The sequence below is a fragment of the Vipera ursinii genome, assembly GCF_947247035.1.
Source record: "Vipera ursinii genome assembly, chromosome: 5".
In the NCBI taxonomy this organism is placed as follows: domain Eukaryota; kingdom Metazoa; phylum Chordata; class Lepidosauria; order Squamata; family Viperidae; genus Vipera; species Vipera ursinii.
The window spans coordinates 30,824,467-30,849,321 of record NC_139518.1 but is presented as its reverse complement, the minus strand read 5'-3'; the positions used below and the strand labels follow the sequence as shown (position 1 = coordinate 30,849,321).

General features: G+C 37.5%; 2 protein-coding genes across 9 annotated transcripts in view; both read left to right on the top strand.

Moving 5' to 3' along the window:
• The window catches only part of COL4A3 (collagen type IV alpha 3 chain), a gene marked incomplete at both ends in the record, with an annotated part of 74,670 nt that extends 60,453 nt beyond the window's left edge, over positions 1-14,217 (top strand). The window contains 13 exons of the mRNA XM_083364943.1: positions 1,752-1,850; positions 2,535-2,585; positions 3,856-4,038; positions 4,879-5,009; positions 5,830-5,902; positions 7,436-7,507; positions 7,668-7,787; positions 8,226-8,324; positions 8,501-8,713; positions 9,378-9,555; positions 9,992-10,106; positions 12,897-13,069; positions 14,133-14,217. Coding sequence (XP_083221069.1) covers positions 1,752-1,850; positions 2,535-2,585; positions 3,856-4,038; positions 4,879-5,009; positions 5,830-5,902; positions 7,436-7,507; positions 7,668-7,787; positions 8,226-8,324; positions 8,501-8,713; positions 9,378-9,555; positions 9,992-10,106; positions 12,897-13,069; positions 14,133-14,217 — 1,592 coding nt within the window. The remainder of the gene's footprint in view (positions 1-1,751; positions 1,851-2,534; positions 2,586-3,855; positions 4,039-4,878; positions 5,010-5,829; positions 5,903-7,435; positions 7,508-7,667; positions 7,788-8,225; positions 8,325-8,500; positions 8,714-9,377; positions 9,556-9,991; positions 10,107-12,896; positions 13,070-14,132) is intronic.
• A 4,045-nt stretch (positions 14,218-18,262) lies between these two features.
• The window catches only part of MFF (mitochondrial fission factor), a 30,892-nt gene continuing 24,299 nt past the window's right edge, over positions 18,263-24,855 (top strand). For 2 of the 8 annotated variants that reach the window (XM_083363174.1, XM_083363173.1), the window contains exon 1: positions 22,338-23,177. In XM_083363174.1, coding sequence (XP_083219300.1) covers positions 23,140-23,177 — 38 coding nt within the window. In that variant the 5' untranslated portion in view covers positions 22,338-23,139. The other 6 variants (XM_083363170.1, XM_083363168.1, XM_083363167.1 and 3 more) reach the window with 6 other exon arrangements.

Here is a 24,855-nt window from a genome sequence, read left to right as displayed (position 1 = left end):
ACTCAGTGGCGTAGCGTGGGTTGTCAGCACCCGGGGCAAGGCAAGTGACGTCACGGCACCGCCGAAAAGACGCACCCCGCAGCGGCATAGACTTTCCAAGAAGAGTCGCGCGCATGCGGGATGCTTCCGGGTCCCTCTCAAGGGCGGCTGGGTGGGGCTCTGACCTGCAAGAGCCGCTGCATTCAAGCTTGCACGTGAGCCCCGCTAAATAAAGCCATGCATGCGCACGAAGCTAGGCTGGCCGGCCGGCGGGTCCGTCTTCACTCGGCCAAGCCTGCCGGGGCACCTGCGGGGTGCTTGCGGTTGGCCTGAGCCTGGGCAAAGAGTTGGGCGCTTCTATTTATTTTATTCAGTTTATGTGGCCGCCCATCTCACCTGCCGGACTCATTTCGCTTTGCAAGAAAGAGCAGCTCAAGAGCGGAGCCAAGCCAACTCTGTGCAGCCCTTGGGGCTCCCTGAGCAGCTCAGTGCGAGCGCGCCCCCCAGATGTTGCCCCCCCCGCACCCCCCACGCTACGCCACTGGGCATACTCAGTGGTGGGATTCAAATATGTGAACAACCAGTTCTCTGTGTGGATGCTGCTTCTGGAAGTCCATTCTGGGCCTGGGCAACAAAAAATTAGCTACCGGTTCTGCCAAAGTGGTGCAAACCAGCTGAATCCTACCACTAGGCATACTGCTTTTTACCTGATGGATTTCCGTACTGTCTTTTCTAGTTTGATATCATGGCTATTAGTGGGAATGAATTTCTTATTGGTAGAATATGGCATAGCTGAACTGGCCACTGCTGGAGTTGTTTCTGTATGTAACTGCTGATAAAATCTATGTACTGCTCTTCTTTTTTTTAACCTTTTAAATAATATCTAGATACTACCAGAGAAAAGAATATGGAACAAATAGTGATGGTTGCTCCTTGTTGTTGTTTCTTCTTCAAGTTTTATCAGTGAACATAAAAGATGTGAGCAGTATAAGCATTATTAGTTAGCAAAGACTACAATGGTGGTCAACTTGAGAGAATAGTATCTAGGAAAAAACCAATAGTAGAGGAATCTAAAACATTAGGTGGAGCTAAAACAAACAATTCACAGAGCCATTAATGCTGTCTCTTTTCTCCTATTTTTTTTCTCTTTAGTTTTATGTCACCTCTTTCACTTCTTCTACATTTAACAGAATACTGTACACAGAAGAAATAGAATATTAATCTAAGTGAAAGGTTTCCTTCAGTTCCTTTTGATATTACACTGAGGGCTGTAAAACACCAGTAGGCCACATGTTTCCCACTCCAGATTAGAGTGATTTGATAGAAGGAAATAATATAGTTCAACAATAAGAGCACCATAGTTTATTGTTTGCAGAAGAGCTGTCCTAAATGTTTACTAGGAATTGTCCTGAAAGCCAAACATGATATTGATATTATAGAGCTTGCAGTCTAGGTATTTACCTATCTGTGATGAAGAACACCTGGAAGATAGTCTACTATTTGTATACTTATCCTGTCTTATAATTCAGAGACATTATCAACCTATATTCTAGAAGGAAGCACAATATACCTTTTTCCACAGTGTTTCAAGAACAAACAAAATTTGATTTGCAAGTATCAGTGTTTTGACATCTCTAAAAATATATTTAATTTTAGTGGTTTAGCAAACCACTCCCCCATTATACTATTTTTGTACCATGATATTAAGCAATGTGGCTTTTTCATTTTTAGAAATGCATACAAAATATGACTTTAAAATTTATTTTCCTCAGGTCCAGTTGGATTGCCTGGTGAAAATGGATTAGTTGGTGAAAAGGGTAATCAAGGACATGGTGGTACTTATGGTCCACCTGGAGAAACAGGAGCACAAGGTTTTTATTGTTTTGCAATCTTTTTCATATTTTGACAAAATTTGTTAATTTGGGATTGTGATATCATGCCAAAATTATTTTCATTGCCGACAGATGCTCATATTTAACTTAGTCCCTTAAACTTTAGGAAGACTATTTAAAAAGAATGGCTACCAGTTGCACCTTTGCTCATTTTTAACCACATAATTTTTATATTGTACATTATTTGAATTGATCGTTATTGTTGTCAGATACTGGATGGAAAACTGTTTCAAGTATTTTGGCTATTTCTCATTATTTAGCATATTGCAAAGATGATAAGGGACATAAAAATGAGATTTCATTTATTCTTAATGCTGTACTTTTAAAATGTACAGTATTTCAAATACTTCTTGGAACAAGAATTTGAATCAGTTATATATTTATTAATAGCAACTTGGAAGTACTTTGTAGCAATGTGGAAATCACAATATGTATCAGCCATGTTGAAACTATTTAAGCAAGTAACTCCTTTGCTAAATAAATTTATCAAGAAATAAAGAGCATTATTGAATGAGTTCATTAAAAATAGGTTTTGTTTATGAATCTTTGTCATATAATTTTCAGAATAACATTTAGCCATATTTATTATTAATACCATTATAATATAGTGCCTTTTAAATTTTATTTTACTTTTGAAATATAAAATACATTATTATCATGTAGGTTCCCCAGGGCAACAAACTCCTGGCCCTAAAGGACTTCCTGGCCCTAAAGGTAAAATTATACTGCATATCTTATTTATTTTATTTATTTATTTTTAACCCACGTTTATTATTTTTACAAGTCAAGATGGTGAACATAGTCAAGACACCTTTTTGTTCTATTTTCCTCACAAAATAGAATAAATTCATAATATAGAATCTGAAAAATCTTCCACACTATATATAATAGCCCTGGAGGTGCAGTGGTTAAAGTGCAGTATTGCAGGCAAACTCTGTCCACAGCCAGGAGTTTGATTCTGATGGGGCTCAAGGTTGACTCAGCCTTCTGTCCTTCCAAGGTTAGTAAAACGAGGACCCAAATTGTTGGGACCAATATGCTGACATTTGTAAACTGCTTAGAGAGGGCTGTAAAGCACTATGGAACAGTATATAAGTCTAAGTGCTATTGCTATTACTATATTATTAAAAAATGTACTATATATATTTTTTTGAGACAAGAGCAAGCTTTTCTTTTTCATCACCTGGATTTCCAGCCCCACTAAGATTAACTGAAATCTATTTGCATAATAAAATTTCTTCAGGTTCTGTAATAAGAAAATCCAGATGAGAAAGCTAGACAATAGTTTATTATTTGCATATATTTTATAAAACACGTTTGATATATTGTAGCCAATAATTGGGTGGATGCTACAAAAAGAAAAAAAGGCTTTTTCAGAACTATTCCTTCCATTCTTCTAAAAGGAATAATTATTCTTATGAGGGAGAATTGCTATAAATAACCTTTTTGGTACCATATAACTACAATTAAGGTTTTCCTGAATTCCTTAAGATAGTGCCTATGTTTTCTTTTAATAGAGTTAGTAGTTTTATTTTGTCTATTCTAGAGTGGAATATATGCTGCAGGTTATCCTAACTGGAAGAGACAGGATAGAAAAGCTTAATATAAATGCTTCAGGATTCCTGGGTTGTCTACTCCTGGCTGATAGATCATCACATCATCTGATCAGAAATGTAGTAGCATTAATGGTGGTTGTTACAAAGAAAGTAACTTCTAACTCATAACATCTGACCCAAACTAGGTTATATATCCAATATTATAATTCCTGTATGTGGAAAGTAGATTGTATTACCAGAAAGTCTATTCATGGAAAATAAACTGCATACGTAGAAAGGAACTCAACTGTGGAGTAATGATGCATACAGTTTATATTTCTTGACATCACTAGCTTGGCATTTTTAGAATTTTTGGAACACATCATAGTACCCTTAAAAATATAATGACCAATATGTTCTTAACTTTGATTAAAATATTCATTCCCAAGGTATCAAAGGAGATATGGGAGTAGCTGGTTCTCCAGGACTACAAGGCATTAAAGGTGTTATGGGAGACCAAGGACCTAGTGGATCTCCTGGTTTACCTGGACCACCAGGAATCCCAGGAAAGCCAGGGACAATAATTAGCCTCAAAGGAAATAGAGGTCCTCCTGGCCCAGATGGAAATCCAGGTAAGAAGCCATTAATTATACAAGAACTTTAGCATTTGTTTTGCAGCAACTTATCATTACTACAAAATAGATGCAGTTATTCATTTCTCCATTTCTCATCCCTGATCAGATTCATCATGAATTTTTTCCTACTTTCACTTTAGGTGTTTTTCCCCTCTTCATTTAGCTGTTCTGCTTTACAGTTAAGAAGCCAAGCAGCTGTCTTCTGTAGGGAAGACATTTGGGAGCATATGTACCAACTGACCAATCATCTCTGCATTTAACATAGAAACATAAGAATAGCCTTGAGGGATCAGACCAAAGCACTTCACGTCCACCATTTTTTTCTGCATATTGGCAGAAATGTATATTTTTTCCCCATTTTCTTTCCTGCAAACGTATTTAGAGACAAAATGCATCCAACCTGTTTTCAAGACTACTAGTGCTTCATAGACTTGTCCTCCATTAACTTATCCAACCCCCTGTTAAAGCCTTCCAAATTAGAGATAGTAATTTATGAGAGTTGTGGGCTATTGTTTCAATGACAGGTTTTGTCTATGGCATTCTAAGGAACCCTCTCCCCTGAGGTACGTACAATGTTCCACAAGATTGTATTAGACCAAAAGCATTTGGGCTGTTGTGCGTTCAGTGGGGTGGGCGGGTATATTCTTCCTGGCAGCTCCTGTAGAAGTGGAACTTGCTACCAACTTTGCAGATTTAAAGTGAAAAGTGTCATACACACATTGCAATTTATTAAAGAGATACAAGAGATTAAAAATATGTTTGCATATATATTTACACAATTCTTGGTTAATATCGTATTCCCAAAAGCATGTACTTTGAAACCCCCCCGAAACATAGGTGTTCCTGGAAGCCCAGGACCTGCTGGAGTCCCAGGCTACAGCATAAAAGGAAACAAAGGTGTCCGAGGAACTGATGGAATTCCAGGCCCACCAGGAATGAAAGGTGATGATGGCCTTCCTGGTATGCCAGTAAGTTAAATAAATAACTTTTATTAGTCAGTCATTGATTTTACATATGAGCCTTGCAACAATGCATAATTGTGGATGAGGAAAGCTTTTACATTTTGCAAAAATAATTTAACTTAGACAATCAGTTTTTAGCATTGATTAAAAAAACAAGGAATTTTACTAAGTTTCATTTTTTTTTAGCTATCAATGCAGAATTAGTGGGTGTATTAGTGGGTGTCATTAGGCTGGTGAAATGTCCTAAGATTTTTATTTTTATTATTTGTTATTTCACTCATAGATGGAGTAAGTTATAAGTAAGACCTAGCTGTTGTTAAGGCATGGGAACACGGAAGATCAGAGCAAATACAAAAAGAATTTTCATCCCACGTTCATTGACCTATGAGTGTTTAGGATATGGGTATTTTTTCTTCTATTGAGGCCCTCATTCTTCTCAGAATAACATGTCCAATACTAAGGAACTTAGTTATGCTTGTATTTTGTTGTATTTAATTGTTAGGAAAGATAACAGGTTCCAAAATAAAATTGTTAAGAATACATGGGGGTATCTATACAGAAATATGCCTATTTTAAAATTAGAGATGGATTAAATAAACAATGCAAAGGATTGGTTTCAGTGCCCCTTTGCTTTTAGTGAGAAAATAGAAATATAAGGCCAGCAATTATAAGGACTGAATTTAAATTCTCCAGTTTTCCATTGGCAATGCTTTTGGTTGCTCAAGACTGTTTTTTAAACTGATGTTCATTCTCTATTTGCCCTACTTACAAAATCTATTGAAAGCAGGTTTAAACTGATAAAGAATATTTTTACCCTGATTTGTAGGGAATTGAGGGTATCCCTGGTTATCAGGGCCCTGATGGCGAACTTGGCTTTCCAGGATTACCAGGAATAAAAGGTATTTTCCTATGTTGTCTAATTCTAGAATGCCATATTATGTCACTTACTGTATATATCACACATCGTGAATGAAATATAAATTGGATACTGCAGGTAGAGAACTTTTTCTGGACTAATTGTTTGAGTGTTGTCCCTTTATTTTTAGCTCTCAGTAACCACAAAGATTTTTCCAGGATGATCTATAGGGGCTTGGATTAATTCAATGGAGCTATGATTTCATGCAAAGATTTTACAAATTAGATATAGAGAGCAGCTTGTCTGTTTCCTTGCTAGTTTTTTCCATGAGCCCAAGTCTCAAAAATGAACAAGAAAGCAAGATAAACAGAAATTGCCATTCCAACTCCTCATTATTGTCACTGCTTATATGCTACAAGAGATGGTTTGAATAGGTATTGTTCTTGTTGTCTCTGAAATCAAGTTGGATTGTGTTTTGCACAACTTATAAAGTAGGAACTACAGGCAAAAAGTCTTAAATTTAAACTTGGATTCTAAACCTAGAAAGAGATCCACACTAATTACAAAAAAAATAATCAAAATGTATTTGACTTGGAAAGAAAAAAAAGAGGTATACTTCAAGAAGAGGCAAAACAGGTTGTACATTCTTGCTAGTTGCCATGGAGATTCTCAGCCAGTGATCTCAAGGAGTCCATTTGACTATATGGGATTGGATCAAATTAGGAAAATTTCAGTATAAAATCAACCCGTTTCTCTCTTGGATGATATCCAAAGATTCTTCCTCTGTGTCTTGTTCTTGTCCTCTTCCTTGGCAGGGCTGGCCGTTAAATATGAAAATTCAAAACAATATTGCTGGCACTATAAAAAAGTTAGCTTTACTAAAATCTAAGAGATTTCTGTAGAATGTTCATATGTTCAAGACATACTAAGCAAAAGCATGCAATAACTGGCCAATGTAGATATTTGAGCAGAACAATATTTGTACGAATGTGCATCTTTATGCATATTTCTTTGATAATGAACCCTACTGGACTACCAAAACCAATTAACATCAACCTCTTTCCCCAAAACTCTGCCCTAGTAAAATGAAATAGAATAATAAATTGTGTCTTGCATTCCCAAAGTTATGTGAGCTTTATAGAATTCACAAGTATTCTTTGACTTCATAATCATATGAAAAGGTAAAGGTAAAGGTTCCCCCGCACATGCGTGCTAGTCGTTTCCAACTCTAGGGGCCGGTGCCCATCTCCGTTTCAAAGCTGAAGAGCCAGCACTTGTCCCAGGACGTCTCCGTGGTCATGTGGCTGGCAAGACTAGACGCCAAAGGTGCATGGAACGCTGTTACCTTCCCACCATAGTGGTCCCTATTTTTCTACTTGCATTTTTACATGCTTTCGAACTGCTAGGTTGGCAGAAGCTGGGACGAGTAACAGGTGCTCACTCTGTTACGCGGCACTCAGGATTCGACCCGCCAAACTGCCGACCTGATCGACAAGCTCAGCATCCTAACCCACTGAGCCACCGCATCCCTTCATAATCATATAATAACTGTCTAATAGTAGACTCTTCCTTTCAGGAGAAAAGGGCAATCAAGGACCACCTGGACCAACCGGAATAGCAGGGCTTCGAGGGCCAACAGGACTACCTGGTAGCAAATATACTTGATGTATTTTACTTAATTGTCTTGGATTTGTAATATTATTTGCTGATAAATAATTGTAATTGTAAAGAGTAGCAATTAATCTATAATGGTAATAGTATATAAATAAACAAAGAACCCTTTTATTTGCTTGTATCTTCATTACTAGGCCAGCCTGGACCATTTCTGAAAGCAGCTTCTTTCCCAGGAAACCCAGGACCTGCTGGACCTCCAGGAAACCCAGGAAGCCCAGGAGATCCTGGTCCCCGAGGGTCACCTGGGCTTCCAGGTACATACTTCCTTTTCTCTATGTCAATGTTTTTCAACCTTATCAACTTGAGGATGTGAGGACCTCAACATGCTGGCCAGGGAATTCTGGGAGTTAAGTTCAAAATCTTCAAGATGCCAAGGCTGAGAATCACTGCTCTATTTGATCTAGTCTACTGTGGTGATTATTGCTGCAGTATTACTTAGAGTTCTGGCTGGGCTGCCTTTCCGTCATTTTGCTTGATGGGGAATTCAGGATCGATGCTGGAAGAACTCAGAGACAGAACACCTACATTTGAAGGTTTTTCTAGATGAAATACAGAGAGCTAGTTATTACTGGCAGTTATTTGGAGCTTGTCTTACAATGAGTTTGCATCAAGTCTCCTCCAGAAAGATCCCTTCCTTTTAGGTATGTTTTAAACATATGCTAACATTTTTTTTCTTCTATTCATCAATCCAGGACCTCCTGGTATAACGGGCCAGTCAGGCCGTCGTGGTATTCCAGGTAGAACTGGACCACTTGGACCCAAAGGAGAAAAAGGATTTCAGGGGCAAAAAGGTACTTTAATAAGGAACGGTAAACTTATTACAAGAAGACACAATGAAGTATTTGGGTTTTGTCTTGTACCTGGCTACTGTAATCATGGAAATATTGTGTATACTTTACACAGAGTTTGTAAGTGGACAGAGTCACAAATATTTCTAATTGTTATTTCTCAATTAATTTATGGATAGGTTTACCTGGATTGCTTGGATCTCCTGGTATAAAGGGACTTCCTGGATTCCCAGGAACCTGCATAACTAGTCCAGTGAAAAGAGGCTTCATTTTTCCCCGGCACAGCCAGTCAACAAAAATTCCTACATGTCCATCTGGGACAACACAGATCTACAGTGGTTACTCTCTTCTTTTTGTACAAGGAAATGAACAAGCACATGGACAAGACCTTGGTAATTTTATGCTTTATTTTTTCCTTAACAAGATATCTATAAAGTTTGCTGTGCAAAAGCAAGCATTTCACGTCCTGGTTACAATAATATATCCAACAGTGCAGTTCTAAACAGAGGTCTTAATTGATAAACTCCCAGAGAATTGTGACTATTATCTGCCTTTTAAGGAGGAATCTTTGCTCTGCAGCACTTTTCATGGTATAGAAGATAGCATATATATGTATTGTCCAGATCAAATAACTTTATTTCTTAATGAGAGTTTTGGTTAAGAATAACTGCCAGCATAAGGATTACTGTCTAATTGCTTTATGTACTGTTTTAAAACTCTATAAGCTGGTTATTTCAAAATTCTTGAGAAAACACCATGAGAAAAAAACATGTTGTAACATTAATGAATTTACATATTTCTAGCTATTTTATTTTAATCTGTGTCTTCCAATTTTAAATTCCACATTGCCTTACCCAGAGCAAGGATAATTCCAAAGGAATTAATCCCAAAATATTTTCTCTTCCCATAGCTTTTGATACTTCCCTATTAAAAACTTTTGTTACTCCTTTGTTTTCTCAGATTATTTTTTTTCAGAATTATAAACATCATAGTATATCTATAACAAAATAGGATACTTTATTGAACTCACTAGAACTTCTCTTCTGAATCATACAGGTACATCTGGCAGCTGTCTTTCAAGATTTACTACTATGCCCTTTTTATTATGTAATACCCAAACTGTCTGCAGATTTGCTTCTCGCAATGATTATTCCTATTGGCTGTCAACAGAAAAACCAATGCCTGCAGATATGGCACCAATTTCTGGAAGAGCTTTAGAGTCCTATATTAGCAGGTAACTTTTCCTACTTGATTCCCCTTCTAATTTCTATACAGTTATTTATTTGATACATACCTTTATATAAGAAACACTAAGGAGATAAAGTATTGGTTTCCAAAAACAAAATCAAGATGCATAAGTGATTTTGTAAAAAGATGAATAAACAATGAAATATTCCATTTCTGTGTGTTCTGCTGGCTACCTGGTTTATCAGCACTTTTTCCCCCCCAGCCCTGATATAACATTCTGCCGTTCACTCTCACCTCATGGCTTGGAGTGCAAAAGTTTTTGAGTGGCAGTGATATATCTAAACTAAGTTTTCCACGACTATCATTGAGAGCAAATATATCAGAGAAAGAAAATGGAAGGCACTATTATGGTAAAAATTCATTTGTATGTTGCAGTTTGTTTCTCCCTTTTCTTCAGGATACACTTGTCTCTCACTTTGTAGATGCGTTGTCTGTGAAGGTCCAGCAGTGATGATAGCAGTCCATAGTCAAAAACCTTCAGTTCCATCCTGTCCTCAAGGCTGGCAATCCCTTTGGAAAGGCTTTTCTTTTGTTATGGTAAGAAGATAGATAGATAGATAGATAGATAGATAGATAGATAGATAGATAGATAGATAGATAGATAGATGGATGTACTGTTTTTTGTTTGAAATAAATAATTCATTAGGCAAGAGATTAAAAAAAGAAGTTCTGAAGGTGCTTAATCAAAAGTGCAGGTTCGCATCCCACCAGGCTCAAGGTTGACTCAGCCTTCCATCCTTCCGAGGTAGGTAAAATGAGGACCCAGATTGTTGGGGGCAATTAAGCTGACTTTGTAATAATGCCACTTGGGGTGTGTGTGAAAGCCCCAATAAGCAGGCATATACATAGAATGAAGGCTAGTGCTAAGCTTGTAAGCCGCCCTGAGTCTTCGGAGAAGGGCGGGATATAAATGGAATTTTTTTAAAAAAATTAAAAAATGATATATTTTGTTTTATTATGGTTCATTATTGGAGTGCTATGGGGGGGAAAGGTGCAGTGCTAATTAATTAGATTCTTGAAATCTATCTCACGTGTAAGCTGCATCTACACAACCAACTTATCTCCCCCTCCTCTCCTGTCCCCACTCCCTCCAATTTAAATCCAATGACAGTCTTGCCACTCTATGTCGCTTATGAAATGAGTTGCAGCTCATGCGTTCTAATAAAATGTGTTAGTTGGAAAAAGTACCCCAGATTCCTAACAGAGTGGCTGGCAGCTTTACCAAAAAACAAAGCAGCTACAGCAGTACTTTGCTAGTTCTTTGCTGTCAATTGCAGTATTATGGTTTTTACAAGGGATGTCTGGTTTTAAGTATTGTGTCTAACCCTCGGCCACTCTATGGATCAGCAGTCTCCAGGCCCATCTGTCCCTCACCGCCTCAAAAACATCAAAACTTGAGACCAGAAATTCTTGAGGAATCTGTTGTTCTTTTCTTGGTAAGAAACTGATAAGGAGAGAAGTCCCTGCGGATTTTACTCCGCTAGTCATTGCCAACTATAGGAGGCGGCGCTCATCTCCGTTTCAAGGCTGTTGAGTCATTGTTGTGCGAAGACGTTTCCGTGGTCATGTGTCTAGCATGATGTTGCAGAGCGCTGTTTCCTCCCCACTGAAGTGGTACCTATTTATCTTCTTGCATTTGCGTGCTTTTGAACTGCTAGGTGGGCAGGAGCTAGGTGAAGATGGGTGCTCACCCCATTGTGCAATGCTCAGGTCTTGAACTCAGGCTGTCAGCTTTCTAAGTCCAGTGTCTTAACCACTGAGCCACAGTGCTACATTAAAGTCAGCAACTTGTCCAATACCAGAAGAAACAAGGGAAACGTCTAACCAATTTTATGCACTTGCACAATTTAAACTATTACTGGCAGCAGTTGTGATAAATTAGGGACCGTATAATAGGTTGAGAGAATAATTTTTGGAGACTGAACAAAGAGCCACAACTAAAGCAATGTCAGACACAAGCTATCTTAGCCCATAGAAGGAATGTGGGTAGAGAAAACATCTGAGAAAGAATCTTCCCTAATTCCTTGGAAAGTAAAAACAAGGGAGGGGAGAAGTGCTTTCACAAGAGTCTGTTACTCTAATCTTACAATAAAGGTAGTGTTAGTACTTACTAGCCAACCTATGACCCATGGGGTCATTGTTGATATGTTGATATTTTCTTATCTAAAGAGAGAAAAAGAAAGATCACACATGGGCAAAAAATCATTGGGAGCAGGACTGACCTCCAGCTTCTTGTCAGCTCCCCCCCCCCAAGTTCTTTAGTGTGAAGATGGCAGAAGGTCAGAAATTCCTGCCTGCCTTGCCTCCCTTTCCTCCTCTCCTCTCCCTTCCCAGCCAACAGGTAAGTGGCTACTGCCAGATGGGGAGGGAGGGCGGAAGTGCGTGAGTGCAGTGCAGTGAGTGCAGTGTAAGAGCAGAGGAACTTTCCTATTTCTCCATTGATTTTCTTTCTGCAAGCTTCCCACAAGCAAAGACTTTGCTAGTGGTAAGGTGACTAGAAACATCAGCAGTACATATCAGTTCCTTCCAGGTTCCCCACTGACTTGTGGGATGCTATCGGGGAATGTTGAAAATGAGGATCACATGATTATAGCTGATTGTGACAGTGCCACAGGAGCAACAGGTCCCAGCATTCTGTAAGTTAGTCCACTTGATACACATCTGTTGAGAAAGTTTTGTCCGATGATGCAGCATTTCATCCAAGTGAAGGTTACAAAATAACACAGAGAAATAAGACTTTTGGTTGTACACTAGCCAATCTCTGACCCATTGGATCATCAAATATTTACTTACAATTCATCAATACTGTCAACAATGGCAGAACTTCTAATGTATTTGAAAACTTCAGGAAATATTCAAATATTTATCTGCCTTGAAGTAACCCATGCTGAACAGTCTAGCATAGTCAAACATCAGGAGTTAACCACAGGAAATGTTTCATGACATTTTGTATTGTGTCATAAAATGCTTTAGGATAATTTTTATATCCTAAAATGTTTTATAAAGTTTGCTATATTTAATTTAAAAGTCACAAGAATCGTCACAAAACTATATTATATTTGTATGATTATACTCCAGCCCAGAATGGTAAAAATTTCCCAAAGGAAAAAAAATGCATTCCTAAAAGTATCTGAAATTTCTGTTATTCTATGATGCTACAAATCCTACTAATATTAGCAAAAACTACTATGTAAAAGTAACCTGGATGGATTCTTTGAGGTCTTAATATTCTGGGATGCAATTATTGTTGGAAGTCTAAAACTGGTATTTCTTATCCACAGATTACTAACCAAAACAGATTTTTATGAAAGTAATTTATCTTTACAGTATACGGGTGCCGGTTCAGAAGCTTCTGGACAAGCTTTGGCATCTCCAGGGTCATGCTTGGAAAAATTTCGTGCCCTTCCATTCATTGAATGTCATGGCCGAGGAACATGCAATTACTACTCAAATTCCTACAGTTTCTGGTTGGCTACACTAAATTCAAGAAGAATGTTCAAGTATGTTTATTTATACTACTTTGTCACTGATGCAACTTAAAATGAGTCAGTTCATTCCTTCATTGTACTGTAATATGCTACCACTTGGTCAATTTACAAATAAAACTAATATTAGTATCTATGTTTTGATACCTACCTGCCATTATAAGCCTTATTTAATGTCCCTCTGTGAGGGAGGTACTGTCCATAGGGTTTTCATGGCAAAGATACTGGAGTGGGTTGCCATTTCCTTCTCCAGTGGATCACGTTTTGTCAGAACTCTCTGCTATGACCTTTCCATCTTGGGTGGCCCTGCATGGCATAGCTCATAGCTTCATTGAATTACGCAGGCCCCTTCGCCATGACAAGGCAGTAATCCATGAAGGGAGCAGTAATCCATGAAGGGAATGAGGTGGCTGGATGGAGTCACTGAAGCAGTAGGCGTGAGCTTAAATGGACTCCAGAAGATGGTAGAGGACAGGAAGGCCTGGAGGAACATTGTCCATAGGGTAGCGATGGGTTGCACATGACTTCGCAGCTAACAACAACAACAAAATTTATGGTCTACATAATGTATTCTGCATTAATTGTAGCTTTTGAGTGATCTATAAGGACAATACCATGTCTAGCTCATTGAGTAGTCCAGGGTCACGATGGGTCGGACACGACTTCGCAGCTAACAACAACTGTGAGGGAGATGGGCAGTTTGAAAATTTGATAGGTAAATAGTTTTATGACAAACATGTTTTCTGTCAGGACTGTCTAATGCTTCTGATTCAAAGACAAAAGGTGCTTTGGATGATGTGTCTGGAATTTCTGTCATCAACTATTAAATCAGCAATAACTTTTCTCAGTGTCACCCTGAAGGCTCCAGGAAAAAAAATATCATTATTATCAAGAATTACAGACATATGCTACTTGAAGGCATGTGTGAAGGCAGCTGTCTTCAAATGCAAAGCACTACATGGTCCTAATTATTACTTTTACTTTTGTAGGTGACTGACAATGTAGTGTGTTATTAGTTTTATGTTTAAGATATGGGAGTAATGTTTTATTTAAAATATATTATTATTATTATTTAAAGGAAACCAGTGCCACAAACTCTGAAAGCTGGAAATATGGAAAAAATAATTAGTCGCTGTCAAGTCTGCATGAGAAATCCCAACTGAACAGAACTGTCATCTGAAAATAAAGTTCCAGTTTTGTTGCCCAAGGAAAAATAGCCTGAAACTAAACCAAATGCTTTTATGAACTTTAATAATATGTATTATAACAGTACAATATTTCTACCCAAAACTAGAAAATCACTGTTGTGCAATGATGAAAAGTGCAATGTTTTTATTGTTTTATTTTGATAAAATAAAAAATACAATCTTAAAAGAAAGTATTAATATATAATTTTTTGTTGTTATTTATATCCTGCCTTTATTATTTTTATAAATAAATCAAGGCAACAAACATACCTCCTTCCTTCTCCTATTTTTCCCACAAAATAACCCTGTAAGGTGAGTTGGGCTAAGCAAATGACTGGCCCCAAATCACCCAGTTGGCTTTCATCGCTAAGGCAGGATTAGAACTCAGAGTTTCCTGGTTTCTAGCCTGATGCCTCAACTACTGGAGGAAGCTATCTGATGTATTACAAAGTTGCCAGTTTCTAAACATAGTATTAATGTAGCCTTACATATTATAAACCATGGTATCATCAATTTTTAAACAGAAAAACTATAGTTTCCAGTTGTGATCTTGTATTTTTCCAACTACTAAATGGAGTAAATAGCTATCACTGGATTATGTATTATTCAAACAAAATATTATGTAAACTGACATTTTGGCACTATATTAAAGGATATTTTTCCAAAAATGAATAAAACATCATTGAATGAAATTTCTAAACTGCTGCCTTTATTATTCACCCTTCCTTTGGCTAAGAATTGGGAAATTGCAGCATTTCACTTCAGCACAGTGCCATATGTTATTACTAGGTAGCAAGGAACTTCCTGTATACGAACATGTTGATTATTTAAATACAACTTGTCACTGCAACTTTGTTCCAGTTTCCTGACCAAATATTGAATCCTTAAAACTCTGACAGACACAGCAGTTGCAGGGAGTAAGACCTCTCCTTCACTGGAAGATGCAAGCATTTGCTCCCTTGCATTTATTGTCTTAATATGTTACGCCAATCAGCCCATTTGAAACCTGAACTATTCAATATAATGTGCAAACAAAACTGATTATTTTTTTAATGAGCTTAATGTCCTGCATGAGCACAGCCACTGTGTTTCTTTGACTGCAGCTGCAGCCATTGCCAATGTTACTCTTCATTTGCCTGCCAGTCTTCTGCTGTACTGAATAACATATATACCAGTAAGCCTTATTATATTTAGTGAACTTAATTCCCAGATCCTAATAATATGGGTTCAGGAATGCAGCTTCATTAATTAATTGGTAGTTCTGGACTAAATCAGAATAAATTAAAAATGCTTTAGTCTCACTGAAATCAGTTAAACAGGACAATTTACTGTATTAAAGGACAATAAAGGGTCCAGTCCAGTCAGCAGATGTTCCTATATGGCCTGATAACAGCTAGGAAAGATACTTACACTCTTTAGAATTTACACTCCTTTCCACAAGGAAGAGGGAGTCAAGCTATTCTCCAAAGCACCTGAACACAGGACAAGAAGCAATGGATGGAAACTTATCAAGGAGAGAAGCAACCTAGAATGAAGGAGAAATTTCCTGACAGTTCAAACAATTAACCAGTAGAACAACCTGCCTCCAGCTGTGAATGCTACAACACTGGAAGTTTTTAAGAGACTGGACAGTCATTTGTCTGAAATGTTACAGGGTTTCCTGCCTGAGCAGGGGGTTGGACTAGATGACCTCCAAGGCCCTTTCCAACTTTATTATTATTAATGTCCTGCTCATTTTTCCAAAGTCAGAGAAAAGACCTTTCCCTGACTTTGCGCAGCTCACGGCCAGCAAGCCTTAGTAACACGAACATTTTCAAAGGTTGCTTATTGCTAGGAAGGATTAATCCCTTTGTCTACCTCCATTCTTCATTTCAATGAGGCTTTAAAATAACTTCCATTTATTTCAACGGAAGCTTTTTACAGCCTCACTGCAACACAAGAAGGCAGTTTTTAAAGGAAGGGCACACTTTAAATGTTTCTCTCTCACCCACACAAAAGTTGCAAGTCCCTTTTGAAAAATCACCTCCCACTAGCTAAATAAGGATTTACAATAATCCTTGTTAATGTGATCCATGTTAATGTAAAAGAGGCTATTTTAAAGTCTCATTGCAGCAACTCCCTTGTAAAAATGGTCTATGCATAGCAACAAATACAATGCAAATGAAAAAAGGGAAAGATTGAGTGAATTGTGTATGGGCGGTGTTGAAAAAGTCTTGAGGGGTACATTGTCACAGCAGGATTGTGTGAAAATACTGTATATGTTAAATATACTGCTCAAAAAAATAAAGGGAACAGAAAATAAGACATCCTACTATTAAATACAGTGCATTGTGTTGTTTAAGTGTTCCCTTTATTTTTTTGAGCAGTATATTAAGAATGAATCTACAAGCCTATTTTATGGTATCCTTGCCATTGCAGTACCCCAAAATCTATCTATCTATCTATGTTTAAATTGTGTTGACATGTCAAGACTACTCTCCATTAAAAAAATACTTTTATATAAAGGATTCACCTTTAATTGCAATATTATACATATTAATTTGAAAAAAGCGTGTTTTCAGTTAAACTGGATCCCTAATGCTTATTTATAAAATATGAGTTATACACTGTCTTTATAGGCAAGGGAAATTCCTATGCACAATTTGTGGAAATATTTTATCTGTATGCTGAAATTCATTGTAAGCCACATTCAACTGAACATGATGAATTAATATAGTGGGGGTATTTACATGTTTATCAGAATAACACTAAAACAGATACTCCAATCAGTGATGGGATTCAAATATGTGAACAACCGGTTCTCTGTGTGGATGCAGCTTCTGGAAGTCCATTCTGGGACTGGGCAACAAAAAATTAGCTACCGGTTCTGCCGAAGTGGCTGAACCGGCTGAATCCAACCCCCTGCTCAAGCAGGAAATCCTATACCCATGGTGGCAAACCTGTGGCACACCGAGCCCTCTCTGTGGGCTCACTCGCTGTCGCCCCAGTCCTAGGTCTTCAGCTGGGTTTTATAAACCCTTTTTGCTTTAGGCCTCTGACACCCTGTGCAAAAAAAAAGGGGTTCAATCAATCAATTTCAACTTCTTGCGGGGAAAGCAAAAGATCTTGCAAAGTTGGAATTGATTGATCGACCTTTTTAGCCCCACCATCTGCCTTTACCACTGCAGCCACGCCCACCCAATGGGCCACACCCACCCAAATGGCCTCACCCACATAATGGGCCACGCCCACCCAACACCCGATGATACGTAAGTGGGTTTTGGGTTGCAGTTTGGGCACTCGGTCTCTAAAAGGTTCACCATCACTGTCCTATACTATTTCAGACAAGTGGTTGTTAAAATCTCCAGTGTTTGGAGCAGCCACAATTTCTTGAGGGAAAGCATTCCACTGATTTAATTATTCTAACTGTCAGGAAATTTTTCCTTAGTTCTAGGTTGCTTCTCTCTTTGTTTAGTTTCCATCCGTCGCTTCTTGTCCTGCCTTCAGGTGCTTTGGAGAATAGCTTGACCCCGTTCTTCTTTGTGGCAACCCCTTAGATCAGGGGTCTTCAAACTTGGCCCTTTTATGACTTGTGGACTTCAACTCCCAGAATTCCTCAGCCAGCTTTGCTGGCTGAGGAATTCTGGGAGTTGAAGTCCACAAGTCATAAAAGGGCCAAGTTTGAAGACCCCTGCAGTTATTGGAACACCACAGGCATACTGGTTTCTTTTGAAAAGAATCTTCTTCTTCATTGGAATTGTGTTAGACTTTTGGGTTTTTAAAGTCTTTTTTCAGTGTCGTTTGGGGACTAATATAATTGTATTAGTGTACATTAAAATACAACTGGAGCTAGATTGGGATACGATATCATAATTAACGTATCAGATGTTAAGTTTGCTAAATCTATCTTTATCATAATTAGACTCCAATATTTATATTTAAAATCTTTTTGGGAAAAAAAAGCCGAATGTAGAATAAAATACCGAAAATAAACGAAGCCACGCTCTACAGTCCCCACCCATCTCTTTGCGCCGGCCAAAGGAAGAAAAGCCGCGCCTTTCCGAAAAGCGAGCGGCAACCCAGCTGCGACCCTAGTAAAGATGGCCGCGACACTTTCGAATTCCGGTTCCGCCCTTCCTCGATCACGCGATATATCACGGAGGGTCGGTTACGGCGACGCGTTTGGGACAATTTAGGTCAATTCTCTCTTTGTTTTTGTTGCTTTGACTTCCGCGCTGTGGGGCGACGTGCTTCGCCACTAACGGCCCCTTGACGGAGGAACGGAGCCTGAGGCGGCCGGAGTGGATACTGGGACCAAGGCTTCCGCCTCCCTGCTGGCCTCAGGGTGAGAAATAAAGAAAGAGTTGGATTGGGGCCTTCACTCCGAATTTGGCAGTGGGGCAAAACTGGGGAGTTGGTATAGGAATCCTTGTTGGGTTCCTTGCTGTGCTCAGATGTTCTCATGTACCGTTTGCGTATTCTGAGGCCTCCCCCACAAAAGGCTCGGCCCCGAGGTCCTTTTGCTTCCTTGCTTCAACAGCTTTGCCCGGCTGTTGCTGCCCTCCCCCCTCACAGAGCGTAAGACCTGGCTACCTTCTGTCGCGTTAACGCCTTCTCTTCCTCCATTGATTTCGTCTGCTTCTCCCCCGCCCCCCCCTTTTTTTGCGGGTTTGCTGACACTTTATTTGCATCTCACGTAATGTGTAACCCATTCTGGGCACCCCATTTAAAGAATTCGAGAAACGAGCAGGTTAAGAGATGGGGGGGGGCTAAAAACTAACCCTAAGAGAGATTGAAGCCATTGGGAATGAAGCCTGAGGGGGACTTGATAACTCTTTTAAATTACTAAAAGCATGCAGGTGGGAGAAAAAGACCTGTTTTTTCTCATTCCAAAAAAAAAAGTTTTAAGTTGAAGGAACCAGGAAGTCAGATTCTGGTTAGCGGAAACTTTCTAACAGTCCGAATAACAGTTTACTTAGTGGAACCAATTAACAAGAGAGGTGAAGGGTGTCATTTTAGGTATTCCAGAAATGGCAGGAGAGCCATCTGGCTGGGATGCTTTAATTGGATTCTTGCACTAAACAGAGGATTGTACTTAATGTCCTAAATGGCCTTGTGATGCTCTGTGATGCTATAATTCATTTACCCTCCTTAGTACTGCTTTGACTGTAACCTTTACATTTATAGGCAGAATGCAACTGAATGCTGGGCGCTGACCTGTGCCAAAGCTTCTACACAGCTGGGAAGTTCCTTAGTTGTTATTAACTAGGGTGAAAAATAAGGACCTTAGATCAAATGGATTTACCATTCGATCATTAACTGCACAACAGTTAACACCTTACAGCAGGGGTGTCAAAATTGCCATGTCATGTGACATGTCACGACCTATCGTGACTTTTCCCCCATTGCTGGAGCTGGGGTGGGTACGGTTTCAGCATGACACATCCGGCCCATGGGCCACAGTTTGACACTTGTTTGACACTAATCCTTAAGGATTAGCAAATTTATTTCTGAATAAATTTTTGTGAACCAACATGTTTCATCAGAAATATGGAATGTAGTTCTGGGAACCACTATAAAGACATGCAACAATTCATGGGGAGGTGGGCAGAAGGAAACATGAGATACAGAATCATCTTAAATAGTGGTTTTCACTTAGATTCTATTCACACAACTGTTCAGACACACTCAGCCTATGGAGTTTTAAATATATCTTTACAGCACATTGAAAGGCAGGCAGTCTAGTCAGTGGTTCAATTCTTGGTCAACAATAAATGATATTTGATATTAGCAATAGCAACACTTCAGCACAGGCAGATTGTCACGGCAGGAATCTTATGTGGTTATACAAAGCACAATTTTCTGTCATTCTCATTGCCCCTTTTGAAATAGTTGATTCTCCTAATGCACTGTTATGCTTCTGATACCAGTTTAGAAATAATTTGTAGCATAATATTTCCTATTACTTCTACCTTGTTTGTACTTAAATAAAATTGAGTGGTGGTTTTCTTTGTAAATATTATCTGATGGGGTATATCTGGTTATGGATATTTTGTGTTATTTTAGCATATCAATTGGTTTCTGTGTTTGCACAACGTTATAAGCCAGAAAATTAGTGAAGCTTGGTTTTTTTCTTGAGCAGCAGTAAACTGAGAATTTAACAACAACCAAACCCCTGAGAATTTAACAAAAACCATTAGTGACCCTTGGTTTATTATTATAAGAACCCTTGGTTTATTATTATAAGAACATACCTAGACTTATAATTTCATTTATTGGAGAAAGTAACACACCAAGACAGTGTTCATTGCTAAGCCAAGGTTTTTCAGAAGCTAGGGACTTGATTGACACAAATTTCTAAACCATGATGCGTGGCTTTACATTTCAAGTTAAAGCAAGAACAAGAAAACATACTTCTATCTCATTTTAGATAGGAAACTAATCCTTTGGTAGCAAGTCCTTAATTGATTTAGTTGCCAAATTTCAATTCCACAAGATACATTGAACCTTGATTTTTGACACATTCTCTTAAGTAAAGCTATTTGAAATTACTTGATTCAAAAACTATTGCCTTATGAGGCACCATTTTGCCCAGTTAAAGGTTATGGCAAGGAGAATTTTAGTAGTACAGATAGTCCTCGAGTTACAATGAAAAAAGTGACTTATGACCTTTTTTCACACTTATGACCGTTGCAGCATCCCCATGGTCACATCAAAATTCAGATGCTTGGCAACTGACTCATTTATGACAGTTGCAATGTCCCGGGGTTATGTAGTCACCTTTTGCTACCTTCTGACAATAAAAGTCAGTGGGGAAGCCAGATTCATTTTAGCAACTTGTGTTACTAACTTAAAAACTGTGGCAAGAAAGGTCATAAAAGGTCATAAAAACAACAACTGTCTCGCTTAGTTAAAGAAATTTGGGGCTCAATTGTGGCCATGTGTCAAGAATTACCTGGAGTTTGGAAAAAGTACAGACACAAGTTAAATTATAAGATACCTATTTGGGCAATACCTAAACATGCAATAGAAAATATAAATGTTGGATTTAAACACAATGTGACTACATATAAGGAAATTTTAAGTTTTGAGAGGAATGTATGGCAATTAAAGTCATATAATATTTTAAAAGAAGAAAAGATTGTACAAACCTGGTTTCAGTATGGGCAATTACAGGCTAGGTGGAAAGAGGACCAGAAAACTGGTTTTTCAATGATTGATGAAAATTTGGTAAAGCAAATTAGAGATCAAGGTCAAGCACATATAAAAAGGATATATCTTGCATTGATAGAAATTGATTCAGAGACGGAACTTGTTAAAGATTGTATGATAAAGTGGGCTCAGAATTTTCAAGAACTTATTACAATGGATACTTGGGAAAAGATCTGGGTGAGAAATGTAAAATTTACACAGGCCCAAAACTTAAGAGAGAACTTTTATAAAATGTTTTATAGGTGGCACTTAGATCCTAAAAAATTAGCAAGTATGTATCCGAACTGCCAGCCCAAATGTTGGAGGTGTGGTTGTGAGGATGCAACGTATTTTCATATATGGTGGACTTGTAAAAGGGTTAAAGCTTTTTGGATTAAAATTTGGTGGAATATGCAAAAAATATTCAAGAAAAGGATAAAGTTTTGTCCGCAACTGTTTTTATTGGGTATTATCACAGATACTACTGTTGTGGACACTAAGCTGATGTTGAATTTAATTACGGCAGCGAGACTTTTAGTAGCGCAATATTGGAAGAAGGAAGAACTGCCGATTATAGAAGAATGGACTTTAAAAGTTTCCAATTTGGCAGAAATGGCAAAGATTTCAGCGTATTTGAAAGACCAATCGCAACAGAGATATATTGTGGAGTGGAGAAGATGGATTGATTATATCCAGAATAAATATGGGACTAAAAAGTTTCACTTAGCATTTGAATAAGTAGTGGATTTATATGATGTATAACTAGCTTGTAGTTATTTTATTAAGAGTTAAAGTGCGATAGAATTTAATATTTTATTGTTGTTTGCATATTTTAGATTATGTTTGTTTGTATTTTTATACCCTGTATTTAGCTCTGGGAAGTCGGGGAGGGGGGGGAGGGGAGGGGAGAGTTGGGGAGGTTTGGGGAGAGGGGAGGGGGATGGGAGGGGTTTTGTATTTAAAAATGTACTGTAAAACTTTTCAATTAAAAAAAAAAGAATTACCTGTATATAGAAAGATAATTAACTAGGAATGATTAAGCTTGTTACAGTGATCTCAATCCAGATGATGTCACATATGCTTCATTTTAATGTGATCTGTATAAAGCGACATAATTTTATTGTAAAGGATGAAAAAAAAATCAGACAGCCGATTCAGTATATATTTAATGTATTGTATTCTCTTTATGGAATTTACCTATCCTACAGGCTTAAATAGTTATATTTTGCATCTTATCTTTGCAGTTGCTAGGATCAAAGCCTAGAAGAAGGGCAAGTACTATAGCTTTTAGTCATAATTAGAAACACTATTTTTTGTTAAATATGGATTAATTCTTTCACAGATTTAGGAGCTGAGTTCTTGCTGTTTAAATCTTCAATAGCTTTAGTGTGAATTATAATTCCACTCTTCTAAAAATCAGAGTTGAGAATTTAAAAAAGAAGTGACATTTCTGAATCTTTGTAAACTTTTAAATATGTGGAAGCTATTTACCATATTCTTATGAAATTCATATTATAGAATACATAGATATCATTTAAAATGTCATTGTTAGTATTTTATTAGTAATATGCCTAATATTCTTTCTGTTCTTCTTCTTCCCCTTACAGCTCGAAAAGCAATTGTCATGCTGTCTTATGTAGAAAAGTTCTACTGTATAGTCATATTGTTCTGTAAAATAAACAGTGCTATAGTGTAGTAATATTAAAAACATTTCAAGCAAACGTCAAAATGAGCAAGCGAACAATCAGTGAAATTCATTTAGGAAGGTTAGTGAAAGTTGAAGAATTACACTTGTACTTATACTAGTGAGTAGTTTTAATATCTTTGTGTATTACAATGTGGCTGTTTTGCATAAATGTTCTTTGGCCAGATAGATTTCCTTCCTTTCAAATTAAAATACTCTTCATTTTTCTCTAGTCTTGAATGGCTCAAAGCTTGTGTTATTTTCTGCTTGTTGTATAATCTTTCACTGCCAAGCAGGACTAGGGCACTGATCAGCAATAATTTGGCTGTATTGATTTACTCATTTATTGCCCTTTTTATTAATATACTATATTTTCCAAAACACTCTTGTTTGTATGTAGACAAATACTGGTTCTAATATTGAAATACTTTTCCAGATAATCTTTAAAAATTTAAAATCTGATTTCTATAAACATTTATGTATTTTACTTGTATCATTAGAGAAAAAAATAAGAATTCGTGGTTCAAATGAATGTGAAATTTATTTGGATCTTTTTAGAGTAAACATTTGTAGTTCATTGCAATTATAAAGATAGCTTCCATGTACTATAGGTGTGCTTTAGAGGGAAGGTATCTTAAACTTTTAAGAAGTTGGCTATAATGCCAGTGTTTTGTTTTCATTTTCTTATAAGAACTTAAATTATATAAAGAAAATCTTGTAGCAAGTCATGCAGTAATTTTGTTGTTAAAATAATTATGTCATGTTTTCTTCTGGACAAACATAGTATATATCATTGTGTAGGTAGTTACAGTGTATATCAAGTTACTGGATAATGAACACATCATATTTCATTTTGAATAGGACTAAAAATTGAAACAAAAACTCATTTGGATATTCAGTTATATTGTTATGATGGTTTTAATATTTAATCTTTGTATGCCATCAATCACTGCTATAAGATGGATAGTTCTATAAATTATTTAAATAATTAGTTTGATTCTATAGAATTCTGGGCCTGAAGGATATATTCATAGTAGTGATTTTTCTCTCTACAAGGAAATCTTTTGTGAGGGCATATTGGACATTTATAAAAGGCATTTTCTTTTGTTCTTCTGAAGATTTTGCTGCAGTTTCTTGAACCACAGAACAGTCATGCTCAAAGAAATACTGCAACTCAGCCTGAGCTGCGTCATATACACTAGTCCAGTGATGGCGAACCTTTTAGAGACCGAGTGCCCAAACTGCAACCCAAAACCCACTTATTTATCGCAAAGTGCCAACACAGCAATTTAATCTGAATACTGATGTTTTAGTTTAGAAAAAAACAACTCATACATTAACATCTTTTGTCTTGAAAGAAAAACACAATAACAAAGCTTTCAATGATGCAAACAACTTTTTACTGAAAGGTAAAAGTTTGCATTTGGCATGCTTTTGAACAATTAATGTGATTTTTGCTGTTGTATGCATGCTGATAACTTGTCTAACCTTGGCTTATACTTTGTAAGTTTGAAAGCAACACATGCAGCACTCAGGTCATCTGTTAGTCTGTTTCTGGTGTTAGATTTGATGTAATTCAAAGCTGAAAATAGTGTGCTCGCTCCGGAGGCTTGTTTTGGTTAGGAAGGGGCTTGAGAAATGGCTTTTTTCTGCAAAAACCTAGCCAAAGAGCGAGGTGCGTGTGCCCACAGAGAGGGCTCCGAGTGCTCCTCTCTGGCACGTGTGCCATAGGTTCGCCACCACTTTGCTAGACTTTTGTA